This window comes from Mandrillus leucophaeus, unplaced genomic scaffold (assembly GCF_000951045.1).
Source record: "Mandrillus leucophaeus isolate KB7577 unplaced genomic scaffold, Mleu.le_1.0 Scaffold256, whole genome shotgun sequence".
Taxonomy (NCBI): Eukaryota; Metazoa; Chordata; class Mammalia; order Primates; family Cercopithecidae; genus Mandrillus; species Mandrillus leucophaeus.
The window spans coordinates 3,271,087-3,291,529 of NW_012102654.1; the positions used below are offsets into that span (position 1 = coordinate 3,271,087).

At 42.9% G+C, this 20,443-nt stretch overlaps 1 protein-coding gene across 1 annotated transcript in view; it reads left to right on the forward strand.

The window, feature by feature from the left end:
- The window catches only part of EXTL3 (exostosin-like glycosyltransferase 3), a 190,584-nt gene that overhangs the window by 130,908 nt on the left and 39,233 nt on the right, over positions 1 to 20,443 (forward strand). Inside the window, exons 3-4 of the mRNA XM_011983900.1 lie at positions 10,959 to 11,052; positions 13,398 to 16,018. Coding sequence (XP_011839290.1) covers positions 13,871 to 16,018 — 2,148 coding nt within the window. The 5' untranslated portion in view covers positions 10,959 to 11,052; positions 13,398 to 13,870. The remainder of the gene's footprint in view (positions 1 to 10,958; positions 11,053 to 13,397; positions 16,019 to 20,443) is intronic.

Genomic DNA, 20,443 nt, shown 5'->3' on the forward strand with positions numbered 1-20,443 from the left:
CACCACCCCACCCCCGCCCTTCCCCGCAACCTGGATTGTTTTGCTTCCCCTTTTAAAAACTCCAAAAGCTTCATCAAGTCTTCTTGGTTCGACTGCTTTGGTGGAGGAGGAAGCGCAGAACACCACCACATGTCCATTTTTTTCCCCATATGTGATTTACTTAAGAGGCGTCTTTAGCATTTCTTGTCACTTTGTCCTGTTCTTTGTCCAATTTAGGTAGCTTCATTTTTACTGGCCGAGCTCCCCGTGTGTTCTTTTGTTTTTAAAGGCATTGTGTGTTGCAGCCATGCAGACTCTGCAGTTTTCTGTATTTTGTTCGCCAGCGAGTCCTGCATTCTGATACGGTGACTGTCTGTGACCTGTGTGCTGGTATAGTAACAGCGGGGCACAGAGTCTGGAGCGAAGCGAAGCCTTTTCAGCGACTTGCTGTTTAGCAGAGGGACTTTTAAATATTTTGTGATGAAAGAACTGTTTTCTTAAACTGTTATTTGGTGTGTTAAAAATACCTTATCCTGTGGGAATTCCCCATTCTTTTGCCTGTGGGGGGCCCGAAGGATCATAAGAACTCACGAGCATGAGAGAATCTAGCTTAACTAAGTGCTTTCTGGAGGAGTCGGAATTGTGGCTCTTCTGACTTCTGGAAACGTGTTTAATATCCAGATGTGAGGGGCATACCTACCTAAAAAGTGATTGACAGGCATATATCTGTATCCCTCCACCTCTGGCTTTTCTAGTGGGGGAAAACTGTTAATATTTGGTGTGTAGTTGGGATCTTTCAGTGATGAGGCCTCAGAGTTTTGATCTCAGAGTAAAAAGATTTTAAGTGAACAGTTTGGAGAGAAGTAAGTCAGGGGCCAGGCTGAGCATGGGAAATGTATTTTTAGGAGAGAGGGCAAGTCCAGAGGGTGGTTTGAAGCCAGCAGAAGAATGTCTTAGACTAGACAGAGACCGGTTCTTTTCCGCAGGACCCTAGGCCAGCTGTGGATTGGAGGGTTATGGGTGATGAGGGGTTGCAGGAGTGATGCGGAGACCCTGTCTCAGTTGAGGCTGGTGGTCTTCTGGAGGGGGGTGGGAGGGATTCCCTGTTGTAGACTCCGGTGTTAGGAGAAAAAATGAAGGTCCCACAAGACCTACTCTTGGTAAAGGTTCGAGTGCCTTGGCATGTTACTGTAGAGTGAGGCAAGGAATATGAAACCAGGACCTTTCATAACGTCTTAAAACTGCCCACTCCATTCACTGGTTATTAAGTTTAGCTCAGAAAACTTCTGTTAACATATTTCTGTTTTATTTTTGTTACCTCTTCATTTCGGCAACTATCATTTCGAAGACTTTCAATGATAGGGCAGTTGACTAAGAGGGAAGAAAGGATTTTTCACTTTTAGAGGTTTCATGGAAATAGCATAGCCCAGGCAGAGAGAGTTGATGAGCTCCAGAGGGACAGAGGTGGGCTCACCTGTAAGCTTCATCTTTTCTTTTCTTGGCGGAATCAGTTGCACAGTCCTTTTAAATTTTCAGTCATTCAGACCTCTTGGGTGATGTTACTAGGGAGAAGAGAAGCAGGATTTAAAAAACCTGTGATCTTGAAAATAGAAGAGGAATGTGGAGACTCATTACTAACATACTTCCCTCTCCCACACTTAGGCCATAAAGTGCAGTGTAGGATACTACTCACACCCAAATGACCCATTAAAAGTCTAGAAGTGGAGCCATAGGAAGATGAACTGTAGAGTCTGTTGGAGAGTGAAAGCATCATATACATAATATATAAGAATGCCTACTATACGCAGCCATACAAACGGAATCCATAACGGAATGAGCAAAGCTGTATTCCAGTGAACCTTTATCTACAAAAGCAGGCAGCTGCCACTTGCGGGTGCCTGCCTTAGAGCGCCACCCCTCACACACATGCCCTTTCTTTGGTATATTCCTTCATTTGGCTGTATCCAGTACCTTTTGGACTGGTCAATAACATTAATGGTTAACGTCCTGGATGTTTGCTTTGTTGACTGCTTTCCCTTTCAAACCTCTTCTCCAACTTGCTTTTACATGTTTTTTCAGCAATTTTGATGTACTCTTTCCAGCATGGCTTCCTTTCTTTGTTTTTCTTTTCTTTTTTCTTTGAGACAGAGTCTCGCTTTTTTCGTCCAGGCTGGAGTGCAATGGCATGATCTCAGCTGACTGGAAACTTCCGCATCCCAGGTTCAAGTAATTATCCTGCCTCAACTTCCCGAGTAGCTAACATTACAGGTGCGCGCCACCACACCTGGGTAATTTTGTATTTTCAGTAGAGATGGGGTTTCACCATGTTGGCCAGGCTGGTCTTGAACTTCCACCTACCTTGGCTTCCCAAAGTGCTGGGATTATAGGCGTGAGCTGCAGCATCCGGCTTCCTTTGTTTCTGAAATAGAGCTGTAAAATATAAAAAGCACAGTGGCTTCAAATGCAGAAAATAGTTGATGGGATCCCAAATTATTAATGGAGTCTGTGGAAAATTAAGAGGGGCCTTAAAGGAGAGCCTTATGCTTGAAATCTTGGAGGTGAAACGAGAAGGAGGTCTTGGAAATGGCCTTGCTGCCTTGAGTAGATAGGGTGGTGAAATTTTCCCCACAGTAAAACATGTTTTTGTGCTTTCTGGAAGCAAGACAATTGTCAGTCACTGAGGGCCTAGAGTCTAAAAGGATCTTTGAGGTCATCTGGTCTAACCCCTTAATTTATGAGTTAACAAAGGATAAGGAACTTGTGAGTCAAGAAGGAGGAACTGGGAAGTTAGGGGACCTGATGAATCAGAAAGATGGTAATGATGATGGGATGGTAAAGCGTCTCAAGCTGAATTCACCCACGAAGGGTGAAGGAGGATGCCCGAGTCATAAGCTGATTTAAGACTGGGCACGGTGGCTCACACCTGTAATCCCAGCACTCACCTTGAGTCCAGGAGTTCAGGACCAGCTTGAGCAACATCATAGTAAGACTCCGTCTCTTAAAAAAAAAAAACAAACCAAAAACTGATTTATGCATGGCTTAGCAAACTTGCCTCACTTTCTGTGTCTCATTCAGGGAGGCCCAGGGCACGAACGACATCAGTTGTATGCCTCCACAGCATAAAATAAAAATCATGTGTTTTGGAGAAGCGGAAAGCGTTAGAGAGATTAGTTTATACTCTAGGCACTTGTATACTAAGTTGACTGTTCTGAGAATAAGTTAGCAAAATCCATCTGAAGACCGTATTTAAAAACCTTGTTTCTACATCTCTACCCAGCCCTTATGAAAATGATGCATCTCATTTTGGGAGGGAGAGTGAGAAAGACAGGAAGAATGCAGTAATGACCTATAATTTCACAATCTAGAAGTGCCTCTGTTGGTGTTTTTGCTTCTGTTTTTCTATTCAGAAATATATACATATGCATTTTAAACTTGTTATACGGCGTATATGGCTTTGAATCTGTATTTTTCCGGTTAACATTATATTGTGAACATCTTTTCTTTTTATTTAAAACCATTGAAAAGCTTCCTAATGGTATGATAGTCATATCAGTGACAGTCACACATTGTTTAACCTTGCTCCTAGTCCTGGACATTTAATTTATATATTTTATATAGATGATAAAGAATAATGAGGTGATTGCATCTTTATATACAAATCTTGCTCACCTAAAATACGTTCCTAGAAAGTGAAATTGCTGAATCAGAGATAAGAAAATTTTGAAGGTTTTTTTCTTACAAATGGCAAATTACTTTTCAGTTTACGTTTTTACTGACACAAGAGTACCTGCCACATTGTGGCAGCCAGCATAGTTCAGAGTTGTACTGTACTTTAATCACTTTATTTTAATGTTTTAGTATGAACATTTTGGAAGTTAACTCTTTTTTCTCACTCACGATTCTTTAAGAATAATTTCTGGGGTAGAATTACAGGGAAAGAGGACAGGCACAGTTTCACTGTTTCTGTTACTGCCAAATTGTGCTCCAGAAAGGTGTGCCAACTTGGAATCCCAGCAGCCAAGTGTGGGAATGTTTACCCTGGATCCTGCTTAGCACCAGATATTATAATTTTACAATTCTTTGATGATTTATTAGTGGAAAATACCACAGTATCTTGTTTGAAATGTGCATTTCTTTGATCGCTAGGAAGGTTAAATATATAAACATGTTTATCACTTGAACCCTTTTTTGTGTAATTTCTTGTTTATATCCGTTGACCACTGTTGATTGCCTTTTTAAAATTCTGTCATATTGCACAGGCTTCCCAGTTTTTAATCAAATTTAAGCTTTTTTTCCCTTCTGAATACTTAGAATCCTTTGATTCTTATAGAGTCAAACCTGTTGAACATTTCTGGATTTTAATTCTGCTTGGATTCCTGGAAAAGTGGCTATGCTTAACTTGAGATGAAATTACACTTATGTTTTCCTTTTCTTGTTACAGTTCATTTATTATAATTAACTCTTGAATGCATCTGGAACTTATTTTTGGATTTGGTTTGTCATGTAGTAATCTGACTTTATTTTTTTTTCCCAAGTAGATGTGTCACATTATTTATTGAAAAATGTAGTGAGGTGTTTTTTAAAAAAGATTGCAACAAGGTAATATTTTTAATTACAAAAGTAATACATATTGATTGTAAAATGAATTAAGCCAAAATGAATCCTCTAAGTAAACAAATGGTAGGTAAGTGAGAAGCAGTGTACAGGGCTGTAGGTCATACAGACCTGGATTTGTAACTTGGTTGCTGTATTGCGTTGAACAAGTTTCCTAGCCTCAGTGATATGCCACTGCTTCATAGGTGAAGTGGGAATGACAGTAATCCCATGTGGCTGATGAAATGAGATAATATGTGTGAAGTGTGTTATCTAGAGTACTGTGCCTAGCACACTGTAAATATAAATCAGTAGCAATTATGATAAAGCCCTCTTCTCCCCATCTTCCAAGGGCGTGTGGTGCATTGTAGTGTGGACTTTCTGCATTAGCTAAGGGATAGTGCTGTTTGTCTTCTTCAGCTGTCTGCAGTTACATTGATTCGGCTGCCATCAATCTGAATCTCCATTACTATCAGTTCTTCATTAGACCAATGGTTTTGGAGTTAGGGTTGGGTGCTCTGCATTAAAATCACCTGGGAACTTTGTCAAACTGCAGGAGTTTGGCCCCCACACCTAGGAATTCCGATTTAGTTAAAGTAGCTTGGGCCCCGGTTTATTATTTGAAAAAATTCTTAAGTGGTGAATCTGATTTTTACACCTAGTTAAACTTGACTGGTAAGACAATACGATTTGGATTTGTGGGACATTAGCAAACTGGTGGGAAGGGAAACAGGTAAGGCAATGGCATAATTTTCAAATTGAGGACTTACCCAGCGAGTTGAGACTTCTGGGCTCAGGTTTGTTGCCAAATAAACAGATGACTTGGGATAATCAATAGCCTCATTTTCCTTTTTAGTATCTATATATTGAGCAGCGGAAGGAATGCTCACCACTTATTGATGAGTTCCTTTTGTATTTTGTGATTTGTCTGCTAGTGGCATTTGTGGAACACCTTGGGATTTAGAAATCTGCTCTTAAACCCAAAGAATAACTTGTTTTCCCTTTCTAACAGCCATGAGGGTGGCTCAAACTCCGGTTCTCTGGTTGCATCATAATCTTCACTCTCGAGTCAGTAGGTCAAGGCACAACCAGTTTTTCACACTTCATTTTGTTTTTTAATTGCTGAGGATGTTCTATTTCGCTTTTTTCATCCAGGCTAAATTATCCAGTAAGAAACCACTGTGGTCGTTGGATTGTGAAAACATAGAGCCTTGGTCTCCTGTAACTTGGGAAGTGTCTATATGTAGTTCTTACAGCTTACTCTTTATCTGCAATTAGCTTCCCTGGGAAGTGCCTTTTTTTTAAACAGAAGACAAATCAGTGATCGCGTTGGGAAATGTGTTTTAGTGCTTATTAACATACTTCCTGACTTCACGAACTAGGTACTGTCTTGCCTTGACAGGCTGTTTGTCATGCCTGTACTTAGTAAGGAAATCAGGAAATGATGTTTTTTTGGGTTGTTAGTACTTCAAAACAAAACAATCCTCTGAAATACTGCTTTCAACGACCTCACTGAAATGGTTTCCTGTGGAGAACTCTCTTTACCTAATTGGAAGGGCTCCTGGTGATGGCAGCAATGGCAGCAACGTGCAGACAGCTCTGTAGAACCCGCACCTGGGTTGTCATGGAGTTCTGCCACTTGATGGGCCCATTTTGACCTAAATGAAAAAGAGAAAATGGTACTATAAGCACAGATATACAGGTGGGTCAAAGGCACACTGGCAAACATATTTTGCTCTAAGTCTGCTATTCTCTTTAGCAGGTAGATACTTTGAATATAGTGTTGACTTTCGGTTTTGGAGGAATATTATGTGTTTCAATTGTAATTATTATTCATGGTTACAGTGGAGTAGCAGTGATATGGAGAATGTAAAAATACACATGATAGGCATGTGTGTGTGCCTGCTTGCATTGTTACTTGTATTAATATAGACAGTGTAACATAATTAAGGCATTAAAGGTATGAGCCTTACAGTCAGCTTGCTTTGGTTTGAATTCAAGTTTCACCACGTAACAAGGGTGACTTATGGCTAATTAGCCTCTGTGCTTTGGTTTCCTCATGTACAGAACAGGAATAACAGTAAATCCACTTCACAAGATTGTTGTGAGGATTAAGTGAGTGGGTTGAGGAATATGTGGTAGTAGGTTTAACCCGGCATATAGTGAGCATTCAATACCTGTTAGCTATTATCATAATTATTTAAGATATTAGAGACCATTGAAGGTTTCACTGGGAACATCTGGAAAGCGTCTAGCCTCTCTGTTTCTCGCCCTGTTCTCCCTTCATACCTTCCACGTGGAAGGCATAATAGCCAGATGGAGCAGTGACTCCATTCTTCCCCGTTGCGCCTCCTGTCTCTCCAGGTGAGTGTTTTAGTGTAGTTTAACTTTTTTTTCTTTCTTTCAGAGCTGCATTGTAGTCTGATAATTTTCTGCATATAAAATTATACAGTTTTACTAAAAGACGCGAAAGAAGACCTAAATAGAGACGTATCCCAGATCTGAGATGGGAAGTTTCAATATCAGTGTTTTTGTTTTACAAGGAGAAAAGTCAAGTCCGTAGGATGGTTGTTATATCAACAAACTCTTGAAAGCAAGGCCGTGAGTAATGTTCCTGCTGATAATCGCAGTTTGCTGTTGAGATAAGGGATGCGAGAGGAGGAGGGCCCTGGTACTTGGAGGTGGAGGGGTGAGAAGGTGAAGGAGAACACCAGCACGTGCACAGTTCTGGATTGGAACTCTGAGCCCCGACTTCTCAGCCCACTGCTCAGACTCTGGAACGGAGTGATTACATTGTAGCTTTCCAGGGCTACAGCTTGGTTCAGCCCTTCAGTGAATAGCTAGCAGATAGAGACTTCTACTTTGCATTTGTCACCAAAATGTCTAATTAGGGAAAAGAGTAAAAGGTAGGACGCTGGCCACAATCTGAATGATAAATCTCTGTATACAACTATTTTAGTTTTTTTCCCCCTGGGAGAAGACACTGTCACGATCCCCTTCTAGTCATGGAAGATGTGCTTGCTGCCATTGGACCTTTGACGTGTAGATGGCTGTGTTGCTGACCACTGGAAAAAGGATATCAGGAAGGAGGTGAAGATGGGAAAAGTAAATTTGAGAGTCAGCCAATCGGGGGCTAACCGAAGCTCACTGGCAAATTCTGGGAGGTGAAGGCAGAGAAGAGGTCGAGGACAAGCCTGCGGGAACAGCTACGTTTGGGGAGCAGTGAAAAGGGGTCAGAGAAAGAGAACCAGGAGAGGGCATGGGCAGGAAGTGTAAAATGCAGACTGCCTTAATATGAGGTGCACAGCACGGGTGAGAATGCAAGACACTTTGATAGGAGAAATGAAGGTGTAAGTGGAGAGACTTTTTATGCTTCTGGATAGGATTAACTATATTAAAATACTTAAGACTTCCCTACTTAAATGCAATATAATGGGATTCTTTTTATATATCACTGAATTCTGTCCCTAATATTGTGTTGAGTTTTTTTGTGTCTATATTCATGAGAGATTTTTTTTGTAGTTTTCTTTCTTTTCTTTTCTTTTTTTTTTTTTTGAGGCAGGGTCTTGCTCTGTCACCCAGGTATGATCTCACCTCCCACCTCAGCCTTTTGAGTAGCTGGGACCATGCCTGGCTAATTTAATTTTTTGTTGTTGTTGTTGTTAAAGATGGTGGGGTCTCACTGTGTTGCCAAGGCTGGTCTCAGGCCATCCTCTCCCCTCAGCCTTCTGGAGTGCTGGGATTATAGACGTGAGCCCCAGTGCCTGGCTTGTGGGGGCCTTTTTTTTTTTTTTTTTAGTACTGTCTTTGTTTGGCTTTAGTGTCAGGGCAATGCTAGGTTTATAAAATGAACTGGGAAGTGTTCCTTCCTCTGGAAGAGACAGCGTAGAATAGGTGTTTAGTTTTCTTTAAATGTTTAGTAGAATTCTTCAGTGAAACCATCTGGGACTGGAGATTTCTTTTTTGGGATTTTTAAAAAAAAGTATGAAGTCAATTTACTTAATAGTTATAAAACGAATTAGATTATTCCCTAGTGGATGAGTTGTGGTTGTGGTACTTTGTGTTTTCCAAGGAGTTGGTCCATTTCACTGAAGTGTGTAGAGTTGTTTGTAGCCTGCAGTGATAGTCCCTGTTTCATTCCTGTTATTGGAAATTTGTGTCTTTTCCCTTTTTTCTTTGTCACTCTTGCAGGTTTGTCAAACCAGTGACAAACCTCTTTGTTTTCTTGCTTTTTGCTTTTTCTCTTCCGCTTTGCTGTTTTTGATTTTGTTGATTTCTGCTCTTTAGGTTTTGTTTTTTTTCCGGGTTCTTGAAGGAGGAGCATAGGTGATTGATTTGAGACTTTTCTTCAATATAAGAATTCGTGCATACATTTTCCTCTAAGCACTGTTTTAGCCATATTCCCGTTTTTTTTTTTTTCTTCCATCTATAATATCTTAATTTGTGCAGTAACTTTGGCAGTAGGCAGAGATTTTCAGCCTCACTTTACAAAGGAGGAAATGAGCTCAGGGAGATTATGTAACATTCTGAAATTCTCAAGGCTGAGCTGCGTCCTGAGCCAGGTAGTCTAGCTGCAGGTCCATATGGCCATCCAGCTGCCTCCCGACTCTGAAGTTCTCTCTCTGTAGTTTACAGTGTATTCAATACATTATTTGTTCATGGATTCATTAACATTATGTTGAGAGCCATGGGGAACACATCAGTATGAGGTAGGAGGACTGGGTCCCAGCAAAGCAGAAAGGGAGGATGAGTCAGGGAAGTAGATGGAACACTAAAAACGCACAGCTTCCTGGAAGTCCAGGGGAGAATTGAGAGTTTGTAGGATGAGGAAGTGATCAGGGATATGACTCATTTATTTAACAAATATTTATAGAGTGTGTACAGTGTGCCGGACACTGGGCTGGGTGCTGGCCACGCAGCAGTGATCCAAGCACAAAGGATTCCTCCCCTTGAGGATTAGGCTTTGGTGGGGAAGGGAGGGAATTAATAAATTAAAAGATACTGGGAAGTAAATCAGTGAGTCGGAGCCAGAGGGCATCAGGGAGTAAGAAAGGCAACTTTAAATGAGAATGCCAGGAAAGTTGAGACCTGAAGGATAAGAAAGAGTCTGCCAGGCAGAAGCCTGGGGAAAAACATTTCAGACAAAACAGGTGAGAGCGAGAAGCTTGGCATAGTCGAGGAGATAAGAGGAGGCCAGTGTGGCCGAAGCTGAGAGAGCAAGGGGAACAGTGATGGTAACTGAGATGGGTCTGGGGGGCCCGGCAGTACAGTGGGCAGCCTTGAAAATACCAAGAGGGGAGGCGTGGTCTGAGTCACGTTTCAAGATGGTCCTGGTCGCTGTGTGTGGAGTGCATTGTAGGGGCAGGAATGGAGGCCAGCTGGCAAGTTAAGCATGAAATGCTGTGGCAGGTGACGGAGAATGAATTAGACATGTACATTGTATATGGAGTAAAAAATCTGAAGGTTGCTCCTTATCATTATTTCAGTGACATTTATTTCTAGAGGCTGATATATTTATTGTCTTTTTCCAGAGAATGACAGAAGAGATTCTGAGAGTATTCTTTTTCTTTCGGCTTGAAATAATTTAATTAGCTGTTTAGGAAGGAATGCTAATGCTATTGGACATGGACGATGCTTTTGCCTGGCTCCAGTAAAAGAGATGGGAATTTAGTGGGGATGCATTCTTTTGAATCATTGTTGAATTATTGGTTTCTGTGAGAATGTTTGTTTTTACTCTCAGCTCTGCTTATATGTAAGTTGGTAGCACTGGAAATATTACACTAAGTATAGTCAGTCTCCAAATGACTTTTTAAAAACCCGTGTTTAGACACTGTATGTGGTATCTTTTTGAATTTTTGGTATGAAAAATTTCAAACCTAGGCAAAAGCAGAGAGCCTGATATAATAAGCCCCCATGGGTAGCCATCATTCATTGTCAACAGCAGTCAGCGTACGGCTGATCTTGGGTTCATTTCTACCTACAAACACTCCCCGCCACCCTCATCCTGTTTATTTTGAAGCAAATTCCAATAATATTTCATCTGTAAATATCTCAGTATATACTTTCAACAAGTAAGGACTTTTCCATATTTTAGTGTTTGGTTTTATTCCACCTTAGAGCACATACATAGGTAACGTCTGTCTGGATGGTTTGCCTGCGAGAGTCCCCTTGTATACCACTTGTCGCGGTGCGTTTATTAAAAGTCTACCTTTCCACTTCAAAGAGTTTGTTTGGACAGTAAATTATTCGGTGACCTCATATACATGAGAGAAATCTTTTCATAGGGGACAGTAAATAAGTTGTTTAATAGCACTTTCAGTATTGAGTATTTTTCTAATAGCGTGTCACTGTTCTATTTTTGTTTTTGCTTAATTTTTTTTAATCAGGAGAGCAAGCCCTGGAGGTTCACTCTTTCAAGAAATCATGTGTCGAGGTGTAATGCTACAGAAGTCAGAGGAAGGAAGGATCCTGAAACACATGGTGAGGAAGGAATGAGTCAGCTGGATTGCGGTGATTACGTGATTAAGCCTTCTTTTCTTTTTCTTCCATTCTGTTGTTTCTTTGTTACAATTTGGTCATAAGTGCAAAGAAGATTCTTTTGAAAGCAAGAGATTTAAACATGTGAATCGCAAGGATAATGTAAATTCGAGTATTTGGTCAGCTGCTAATTATCCAAGTTTAGATTATCCAAATACTTAAAACTTTTATTAATATTACCATCAACTTGAGGTCTGATGTCTTGTCAGATGTTCTTTCTAATGGACAAAGTGACTCACACCATCATTTCCCTCCTCTCATTCTTTGCTGTTAGCCAATTCTAATATCCTCTTTTCTTTCTTTTTTTTTTTTTTTTTAAGAGATGGAGTTTCACTCTTGTTGCCCAGGCTGGGGTGCAATTGTGCGATCTCCGCTCACTGCAACCTCCGCCTCCCGGGTTCAGGTGATTCTCCTGCCTCAGCCTCCTGAGTAGCTGGGATTACAGTTGCGTGCCACCACACCCAACTAATTTTGTATTTTTAGTAGAGATGGGGTTTCGCCATGTTGGCCAGGCTGGTCTCAAACTCCTGACCTCAGGTGATCCACCCGCCTTGGCCTCCCAAAGTGCTGGGATTACAGGCGTGAGCCACCATGCCCGGCCTAATGTCCCCTTTTCTTTAGAAATTGTTATTATAGGCCGGGGGCAGTGGCTCAAGCCTGTAATCCCAGCACTTTGGGAGGCCGAGACGGGCGAATCACGAGGTCAGGAGATCGAGACCATCCTGGCTAACACGGCGAAACCCCGTCTCTACTAAAAAATACAAAAAACTAGCCGGGCGACGTGGCGGGCACCTGTAGTCCCAGCTGCTCGGGAGGCTGAGGCAGGAGAATGGCCTAAACTACCAGGAGGCGGAGCTTGCAGTGAGCTGAGATCCGGCCACTGCACTCCAGCCTGGGTGGCAGAGCGAGACTCCGTCTCAAAAAAAAATAAAAAATAAATAAGAAATTGTTATTATAATTTATTGACAGATTAAAATTTAATATCAAATGTCACAATGAAATCAAATGTTACTTGAAAAAATGTTAGAATGTTTTAAGAAATCTTTATTCTGAAAAAAAAATTATGTTTATAAAAATGGTAAAAAGGAGAGAAGACTATTACACCTTTAATAGTTAAACATCTTTGACAGAGGTAGAGGCTAGAAAAAGTGGTTGTGCCTCTGTGAATTCCTACTCATTTTATGCTACGTGTACCCTTGTTTGTTTATATCTTATCTCTTAGGCTGAAGGAAGTTCCATGAGGTCAAGGATTATACATCCTAGATTCTCCCACAGTTATATTTAGCATGTCTTAGCCTTGTTAAGATTATGGTGAATATTTTTTGGAAGAATGAAAAAAGAAACCGGGAATATTCCCTGGCATAGAATATTATGATTTGCTTCCAGCTCTGTTGAGTTTGAGGGAAAGCAAGTGGCAAGCCTCTGTAGTCAGTGGCAGTGAAGCTTGGTGAGAGAGCAGGGCTGGGAGTGTCGTTGAGGGACTGAGTCGCTTCAAGCATCCTCCTGTCCACTGCACTTTGTGTCGCAGCATTGTGGTGCACTGCCGTCTCCATGCACCTATCTCCATTTTAGAAGACTAGGAAACCGAGGTCTGATAGCAAATCTGTCAGCAAAGAATGAGAACGAATGTCTCTCATTTCTAAGTATAGTGTTCTTTCTAAAAGAGCAAGTTACTATTTATATTTTAAGAAAGAGCACATGATGTCTGCTAATGGAAGATAAATGAGAAGCAAACTGGGAAATACATTTTGTCTCAGGATTACTGCATCTACTACTGGATATAGATCAAAAGAGTTCTCTTCAACCCTTTCAACTCTATGTTGAACAAATTGAGCTTTTCAGAGTCTTTTTTTGTAAAGTATTTCATAGAAGACTTATAGGTTAGGAGTAAACATAAACTACCCAAGTTGGCTAGGAAGGTATTTCTCTTCATCTAACAGGTATGGAACAGATAAGAAAATGAGACTGTGGACATCTTTGTCCCGTGAATTTAGTTGGTCATTGTGTTATAGGGCTGTAATGCCACTCTAGATCCAGTTAAATAAGAAGTGGGGAGGGGTTGTAAACTGCAGCTTTTTGGGGGCTCTTATCCATTTATTACCCCAAGTAAAATACCCGTACCAAACAACAAACAACATCTCTACATTGTCATTGTAATGTTCTTTGAGACACAGCCAGTGTTCTAGCCATTGTTCCATCTAAGATTTAAGCATTTTCTAGAAATGTATGGTGGTGGGGGTGTTGAACATAATCTCTTCAAGACTGACATGGTTCTCTTTGTTTTGCAGGCCTGATTGTTGGCAAAGGCATCGTAAGAAGCTGGCATTTATTTCTGTTCTAACCCATTACTGTATAACTGTGAATTGACACTATGCATACTTGTTGGTCAGCAAAGCCAAGAAACGAGCTATGGCAGTTGAGAAAGTCTGTCTGATTCCAGGGTGTTTTTTCTGGGTTTCATCATCAGGTACTTCCTCCCTTTCATCGCAGCAAGAATGTGGCACCTTTTACCGTTTGATAAAGATTAAGGACATGTTCTTTGGTCAACAGCCAGAACTTAAAATCTTCTGGAATAGGGTCAGAGACCATTTCAGCTGCAGCTGAGGAAAATGAAATTTCCATTTTATTTGGTGCCTTGTCCAGGGAGCACACTAACTCTTCCGGAAACGCGTCAGTGAAACAGAGATAGTTTTGTGGAATAGCAACCCATGGTTATGGCGAGTGACCCGACGTGATCTGGGGGGCAGGCTGCAGAGGACTCATGACAGGCTATACCATGCTGCGGAATGGGGGCGTGGGGAACGGAGGTCAGACCTGCATGCTGCGCTGGTCCAACCGCATTCGCCTCACGTGGCTCAGCTTCACGCTCTTTGTCATCCTGGTCTTCTTCCCGCTCATCGCCCACTATTACCTCACCACTCTGGATGAGGCTGATGAGGCAGGCAAGCGGATTTTTGGCCCCCGGGTGGGGAACGAGCTGTGCGAGGTGAAGCACGTGCTGGATCTGTGCCGCATCCGGGAGTCGGTGAGTGAAGAGCTCCTGCAGCTGGAGGCCAAGCGCCAAGAGCTGAACAGCGAGATCGCCAAGCTGAATCTGAAGATCGAAGCCTGTAAGAAGAGCATCGAGAATGCCAAGCAGGACCTGCTCCAGCTCAAGAATGTCATCAGCCAGACCGAGCATTCCTATAAGGAGCTCATGGCCCAGAACCAGCCCAAGCTGTCCCTGCCCATCCGACTGCTCCCAGAGAAGGACGATGCAGGCCTCCCTCCCCCGAAGGCCACTCGGGGCTGCCGGCTGCACAACTGCTTTGATTATTCTCGTTGCCCTCTCACCTCTGGCTTTCCGGTCTATGTCTATGACAGTGACCAGTTTGTCTTTGGCAGCTACCTGGATCCCTTGGTCAAGCAGGCTTTTCAGGCGACAGCACGAGCTAACGTTTATGTTACAGAAAACGCAGACATTGCCTGCCTTTACGTGATACTAGTGGGAGAGATGCAGGAGCCGGTGGTGCTGCGGCCTGCTGAGCTGGAGAAGCAGTTGCATTCCCTGCCACACTGGCGGACAGATGGACACAACCATGTCATCATCAATCTGTCGCGTAAGTCAGATACACAGAACCTCCTATATAACGTCAGTACTGGCCGTGCCATGGTGGCCCAGTCCACCTTCTACGCTGTCCAGTACAGACCTGGCTTTGACTTGGTCGTATCGCCGCTGGTCCATGCCATGTCTGAGCCCAACTTCATGGAAATCCCACCACAGGTGCCAGTGAAGCGGAAATATCTCTTCACCTTCCAGGGCGAGAAGATTGAGTCTCTGAGGTCTAGCCTTCAGGAGGCCCGCTCCTTCGAAGAGGAAATGGAGGGCGACCCTCCTGCTGACTATGATGACCGGATCATTGCCACCTTGAAGGCGGTGCAGGACAGCAAGCTGGATCAGGTCCTGGTGGAATTCACCTGCAAAAACCAGCCCAAACCCAGCCTGCCGACTGAGTGGGCGCTGTGTGGGGAGCGGGAGGACCGCTTGGAATTGCTGAAGCTCTCCACCTTCGCCCTCATCATCACCCCCGGGGACCCTCGCTTGGTTATTTCCTCTGGGTGTGCAACACGGCTTTTTGAAGCCTTGGAAGTTGGTGCCGTCCCGGTGGTGCTCGGGGAGCAGGTCCAGCTTCCCTACCAGGACATGCTGCAGTGGAACGAGGCGGCCCTGGTGGTGCCCAAGCCTCGTGTTACCGAGGTTCATTTCCTGCTCAGAAGCCTCTCCGATAGTGACCTCCTGGCTATGAGGCGGCAAGGCCGCTTTCTCTGGGAGACTTACTTCTCCACTGCTGACAGTATTTTTAATACCGTGCTGGCGATGATTAGGACTCGCATCCAGATCCCAGCCGCTCCCATACGGGAAGAGGCGGCAGCTGAGATCCCCCACCGTTCAGGCAAGGCGGCTGGAACCGACCCCAACATGGCTGACAACGGGGACTTGGACCTGGGGCCAGTGGAGACGGAGCCGCCCTACGCCTCACCCAGATACCTCCGCAATTTCACTCTGACTGTCACTGACTTTTACCGCAGCTGGAACTCTGCCCCAGGGCCTTTCCATCTTTTCCCCCACACTCCCTTTGACCCTGTGTTGCCCTCAGAGGCCAAATTCTTGGGCTCAGGGACTGGCTTTCGGCCTATTGGTGGTGGAGCTGGGGGTTCTGGCAAGGAGTTTCAGGCAGCGCTTGGAGGCAATGTTCCCCGAGAGCAATTCACGGTGGTGATGTTGACTTATGAGCGGGAGGAAGTGCTTATGAACTCTTTAGAGAGGCTGAACGGCCTCCCTTACCTGAACAAGGTTGTGGTGGTGTGGAATTCTCCCAAGCTGCCATCAGAGGACCTTCTGTGGCCTGACATTGGCGTCCCCATCATGGTAATAGAAAAACGAAGAGTTCGTTTTGGTGCATGAAATAGTGTCACTTTTAATCCCTTTTCCATCTTCCTTCACTTTAGCAATGGTGACTTCTAGTAGAGGAGAATACATGCATACTCATGAAAAACCTGTATAGTTTCCTTTCTTCCTGAAGGATTTGCTTGCTGCTTTTTCAAGCCTTGGTAGTTCTGTTGCTGTTACTCACTTCCTAAATCTAGGATCCCCAAAACCGAAACTGATTGTATATTCAATATACAAAACCTTGTCGGTTATCCCATAGACTTCTTCCATGTCACAACAAGATGATGATGATAATGATAAGCTACCATTTAGGAAGCACTTAGCATCTAGTCACTATAATAAGCATTTTGTGACATATCATTATCACTGTTTCTTCAACTTACTCATATGGGAGCTGAGGCTTAGGTTAATGAATTTGCCCAAGATCATGGTGAGTAATGGAGAAGCTGAGCTTTAGGGTGTCTGATTCCAGAAGCGGCAGCTTTAGTCACCTCCCAAAGGGTTTAGGAAGGCCTGTGTCATTTTCCAGGTATTCATAGAAGTCTTTTGGAAGACTGGGGTTGGGGTTTGATATTTTGGAGTTGGAGAACCAACTCCAGTGAAACCTTCCAGGGTGTCTTGTAGGTTCTTTCTCATTCTTTACTTCATCTCATGGTTAGGTGCTGTATTTTACAGGAAAAATCATAGCTAAATATGTAGGACAGGGCTTTAGTTCTGAGGAGTGTATCCACTTCAGAATGAAACTTGGCATTCTAGAAGAGAGATGGCGACCATCTCTCTTAAATGTGCAGCCTTAGAGCAGGTCTTAAGCAGACTGCCAACTATTTAACCTGCTGCATATGTAGTTACTTTCCGGCAAAAGGTAGCAAAAGGTCTGATGGGCCACACATTGCTAGAAGTCTAGTTTTTTAAAAAATGTATTTCATTGGGAAGCCAATTTATTTGAATTGTTTTTCTAAGCAGCAGCATGGTATAATAAGTATGAGATTTGGCGTGATACAGACCTGGGATTAAGTAGTCATTTTGTGATCTTTGATAATTAGCTGTTTTGATCTCGCATTAAAGAGGAATCTAAGATAAGACAACTAAGAATTCTAGAAAGGTGCTCACTTATTTGATTCCTTCTTGCCCCTTAATGTTAAAGGAGATGGAAGCCAATATGTTTGTCTTGCCTATGCTGTGGGCAGCTTTAACTGACTTCACTCATGAAGGCTTCTTGTATCCTCTCTGCATCATTTCTGTTTGTGTCATAGTTGTTACTGCCTATTTCCTTCTGTGCAAAGTACCTCTTTGCTTTAAATTTTTTCTTACTGCTGCTAATCTTATTTTTTTATGTAATTGAATTTATAATCAGAAGCTATTCAAAGACTGTAGGGTTATAAATCCTTTTTATCCCTGTTTATTTTGTATATTAAGCAAAGTTTTGTAAATGAGTTTTTTTAATAGACTTCTCAAAGTTCACTTTTTTTCTTTCTGTTACAACTTTGTCATTGAAATTAAAGAAGGATTTGCTCTGTGAAAGATAGATGCTCCTCAAATAGTGGAATAATAGAGAAGCCGTTGTTTTCCATTTTTCCTGAGTTTTCTTTGATTTTGATAGGGACGTAGAGAAGCTAGTACCACCCCAGTTGACTGAAATTCATCGAGAACTTACCAGAATGAATCCTTTTTAAAAAACTCTCGTGGGAAATAAGTTGTCCTGACTGTTGGGCAGCCCATCGCAATAATACCTAATGGAAAATGCCAGAAACTTTACAAATAGGCCATTCTAAACAGCTTTCTCATATTAGCATTACAGGTTTTTTTCTGATCCTTTTAAAAAAGAGGAAGTAGCTTCAGATGGAGAATTTCACTCCATCCTGCAAATATTCTGGTTGTGCTTTGTATCTAGGAGAGGCAGGTGTTCTGGCCTGCAGTTGAAGTTGCTGACATCTTGGATGTACCTGGGTATCAGAGCTAGAAAGAGACTGGTAGCTCTCTCTGCTATAGAAAAATGGCACTACTATGATACACCTCAGAGTGGGTTTTCCGTCAAGATGTAGATATAGCCAATTCAGTATGCTAGCTTAAACCAAGGTTCCCAGGCATCAGTGAATCTACCCAGGAGCCTCCGTGCCATTTCAGAAAGTGCTGGGCATTACGGGCTTCTCTTATGCTCAGGTTCCCACTAACAATAGGCATAAGTGCTGGATGTTTGTGGGCTGTGAAGTCTATTGAGCACCAGCTATTTTAAGTGGAGAAGGATTGTCTTAGGGATCCCCCATAGGACTTACATGTTAAAATTCCTCGTTCTTTTAAATAATTACTTACATAAAAAGATCTAGCTTAGAGCGAAGGTGATCTTTATTGCCACCACCCTTGAACAGTCCTGTTTCAAATGCTCTGTGTAAAGAGAACTTCAGCACGAATGGGATGGTGGCGGGGCAGGGAGGCAGGACTTGTAGAGAGATAGGAGAAGTGTCACCAGTTGAAATGGGTCTCCCGTTGAATGGGGTAGGACTACTAAACAGAGGGGCGATGGTGGGTGTCTGCTCTCTCCCTGGCTCTTGTATATTTTGTAAACATGTGAATCAGGTCCCTTAGCTCCTGGAGCACAACAACAAAATACCTAATGAAAGCCAACTAGAGAGTATTGTTATGCCAAAGGATTTGAGGTCTAGGCTTTTGAAAAACTCTCCACTGTATTGGGGACCACCACTTTCATGGCACCTGACAGATGTTCCACTGTTTCCAGGCCTCTGTTGTTTCTGATGATATGTCAGTGGTTTTCAGATTTTTGTTTCCTTGTATGTAAGGTGTGGTTTTCTCTGGCTACTTTTGAAATTTTTTTTTGTATTTAGTTTTCAGCAGTTTGTGGTATGCCTCAGCATGGTTTTCTTTGATGTTTATTCTGGAAAGTGTTGATATTTTTGTTTTAGTAGGTGGTTAGTTGTATTGACTCAGACTAAAAGCCCTGTCTCGTGAATGGCCACTCGCATGTTGAGTTATTTTATATGTAGCTGCTCTGCTTACAGCCTGCACCAAGCATTCATGGCTTAGGGGTGGGCCAGAGACAGAGCAGTTTCTACACAGAACTTGGAGCTCCCCCTCTCTGGCTTTCTCCTTTCTGGATTTTTCTCCTTTCTTTCTAGGGGCTATGGTTACCTTATACATTTCCTTTACAGGCCAGAAAGACCATAGGTTTCGTATGAGAGTTTTAGCGGTCTTTCTTGGTACCAACTCTGGCTTGCTCTCAGGGTGAAGCAACAGTAATTCTCCCTGTACCAGTAACTCCCTCCCTCTGAATTTTAGCACCTCTCCATAATTGGTTGTCTTTTGTTGACTCTCTAGTGCCTTCTGGAAATTGCTTTTTTGGGATTTTTGTGCAGAGGTTATAGTTGTCATCTGAGGGAAGACTGGGTCTGGCAGAAGCTTACTCAGCTCTCTGGAGGCAGAAACGCCGAGTAATCTCTTCTTGATAGATAGTCCCATTAAAAATTTTGGTTTCAGTTACTACTTTATTCTGACCAGTTTACACATCTTCCTTACTCTGCTTTATACTCTGGAAAATAGTAAGTAGGGTGGCCGTTTTAGAATCTGACCTTTTGGAGTTGTAACATGTGGGCTGTTAGGAAAGGGACATCTTTCAGTTACTAACAGTGTAGTCTAGCTCACTCAAGACGTTGCTTCTCTTCACACTGTATACTCACTGATTGCTGAGACAGTCTCTTGGCAGCCCATCCCTGAGTCTTAGTTTTTCATTCTTTTCTTCATAAAGGGTATGGCTAATTTACACAGGGTGCCTTGGAAGGGCTCTTAGAAGGGATGACATTTGAGCAGAAGCCTGAATGAAGCGAGCGAGAACACCACGTACATTCTGGAGGGATGTATGGGGAATGGCAAGCGCCAGAAGCAATACCCAGTGCATCTGGGTGGCACGTTTGAAGGAGGTTGGAGTAGGCGGTAGGGCCAGCAGGTGCAGGACAGCGCAGGTCGCGCTTGTCTGGGTTTTATCCTCTCTGCCTTAGGATGCCCTTGGAGGGTGTTGAACAGAGGAGGCACATGATTTTTATGGAACTATGGGGAAAAGAGCAGAAGCAAAAAGACTCGCAGTAGCCTAGGTGAGGAGCGGTGGTGGAGAGAACCAGTTTAGAGATCAGCATAGCACACATCCTTGCAGACTGCAAGGTCTGTGGAAGTGATGAGGTCAGAATGCACCATTTTTTTTTTTTTCCAAATGAAAATGATAGTGCCGGACACAGTGGCTCACGCCTGTAGTCCAAGCACTTTGGGAGACTGAGGCGGGCGGATTGCTTGAGACCAGCCTGGCTGACATAGGGAGACCCCATCACTACAAAAAAATAGAAAACATTAGCCAGGCATCATGCATGCCTGTAATCCCAGGTTCTTGGGAAGCTGAGGTGG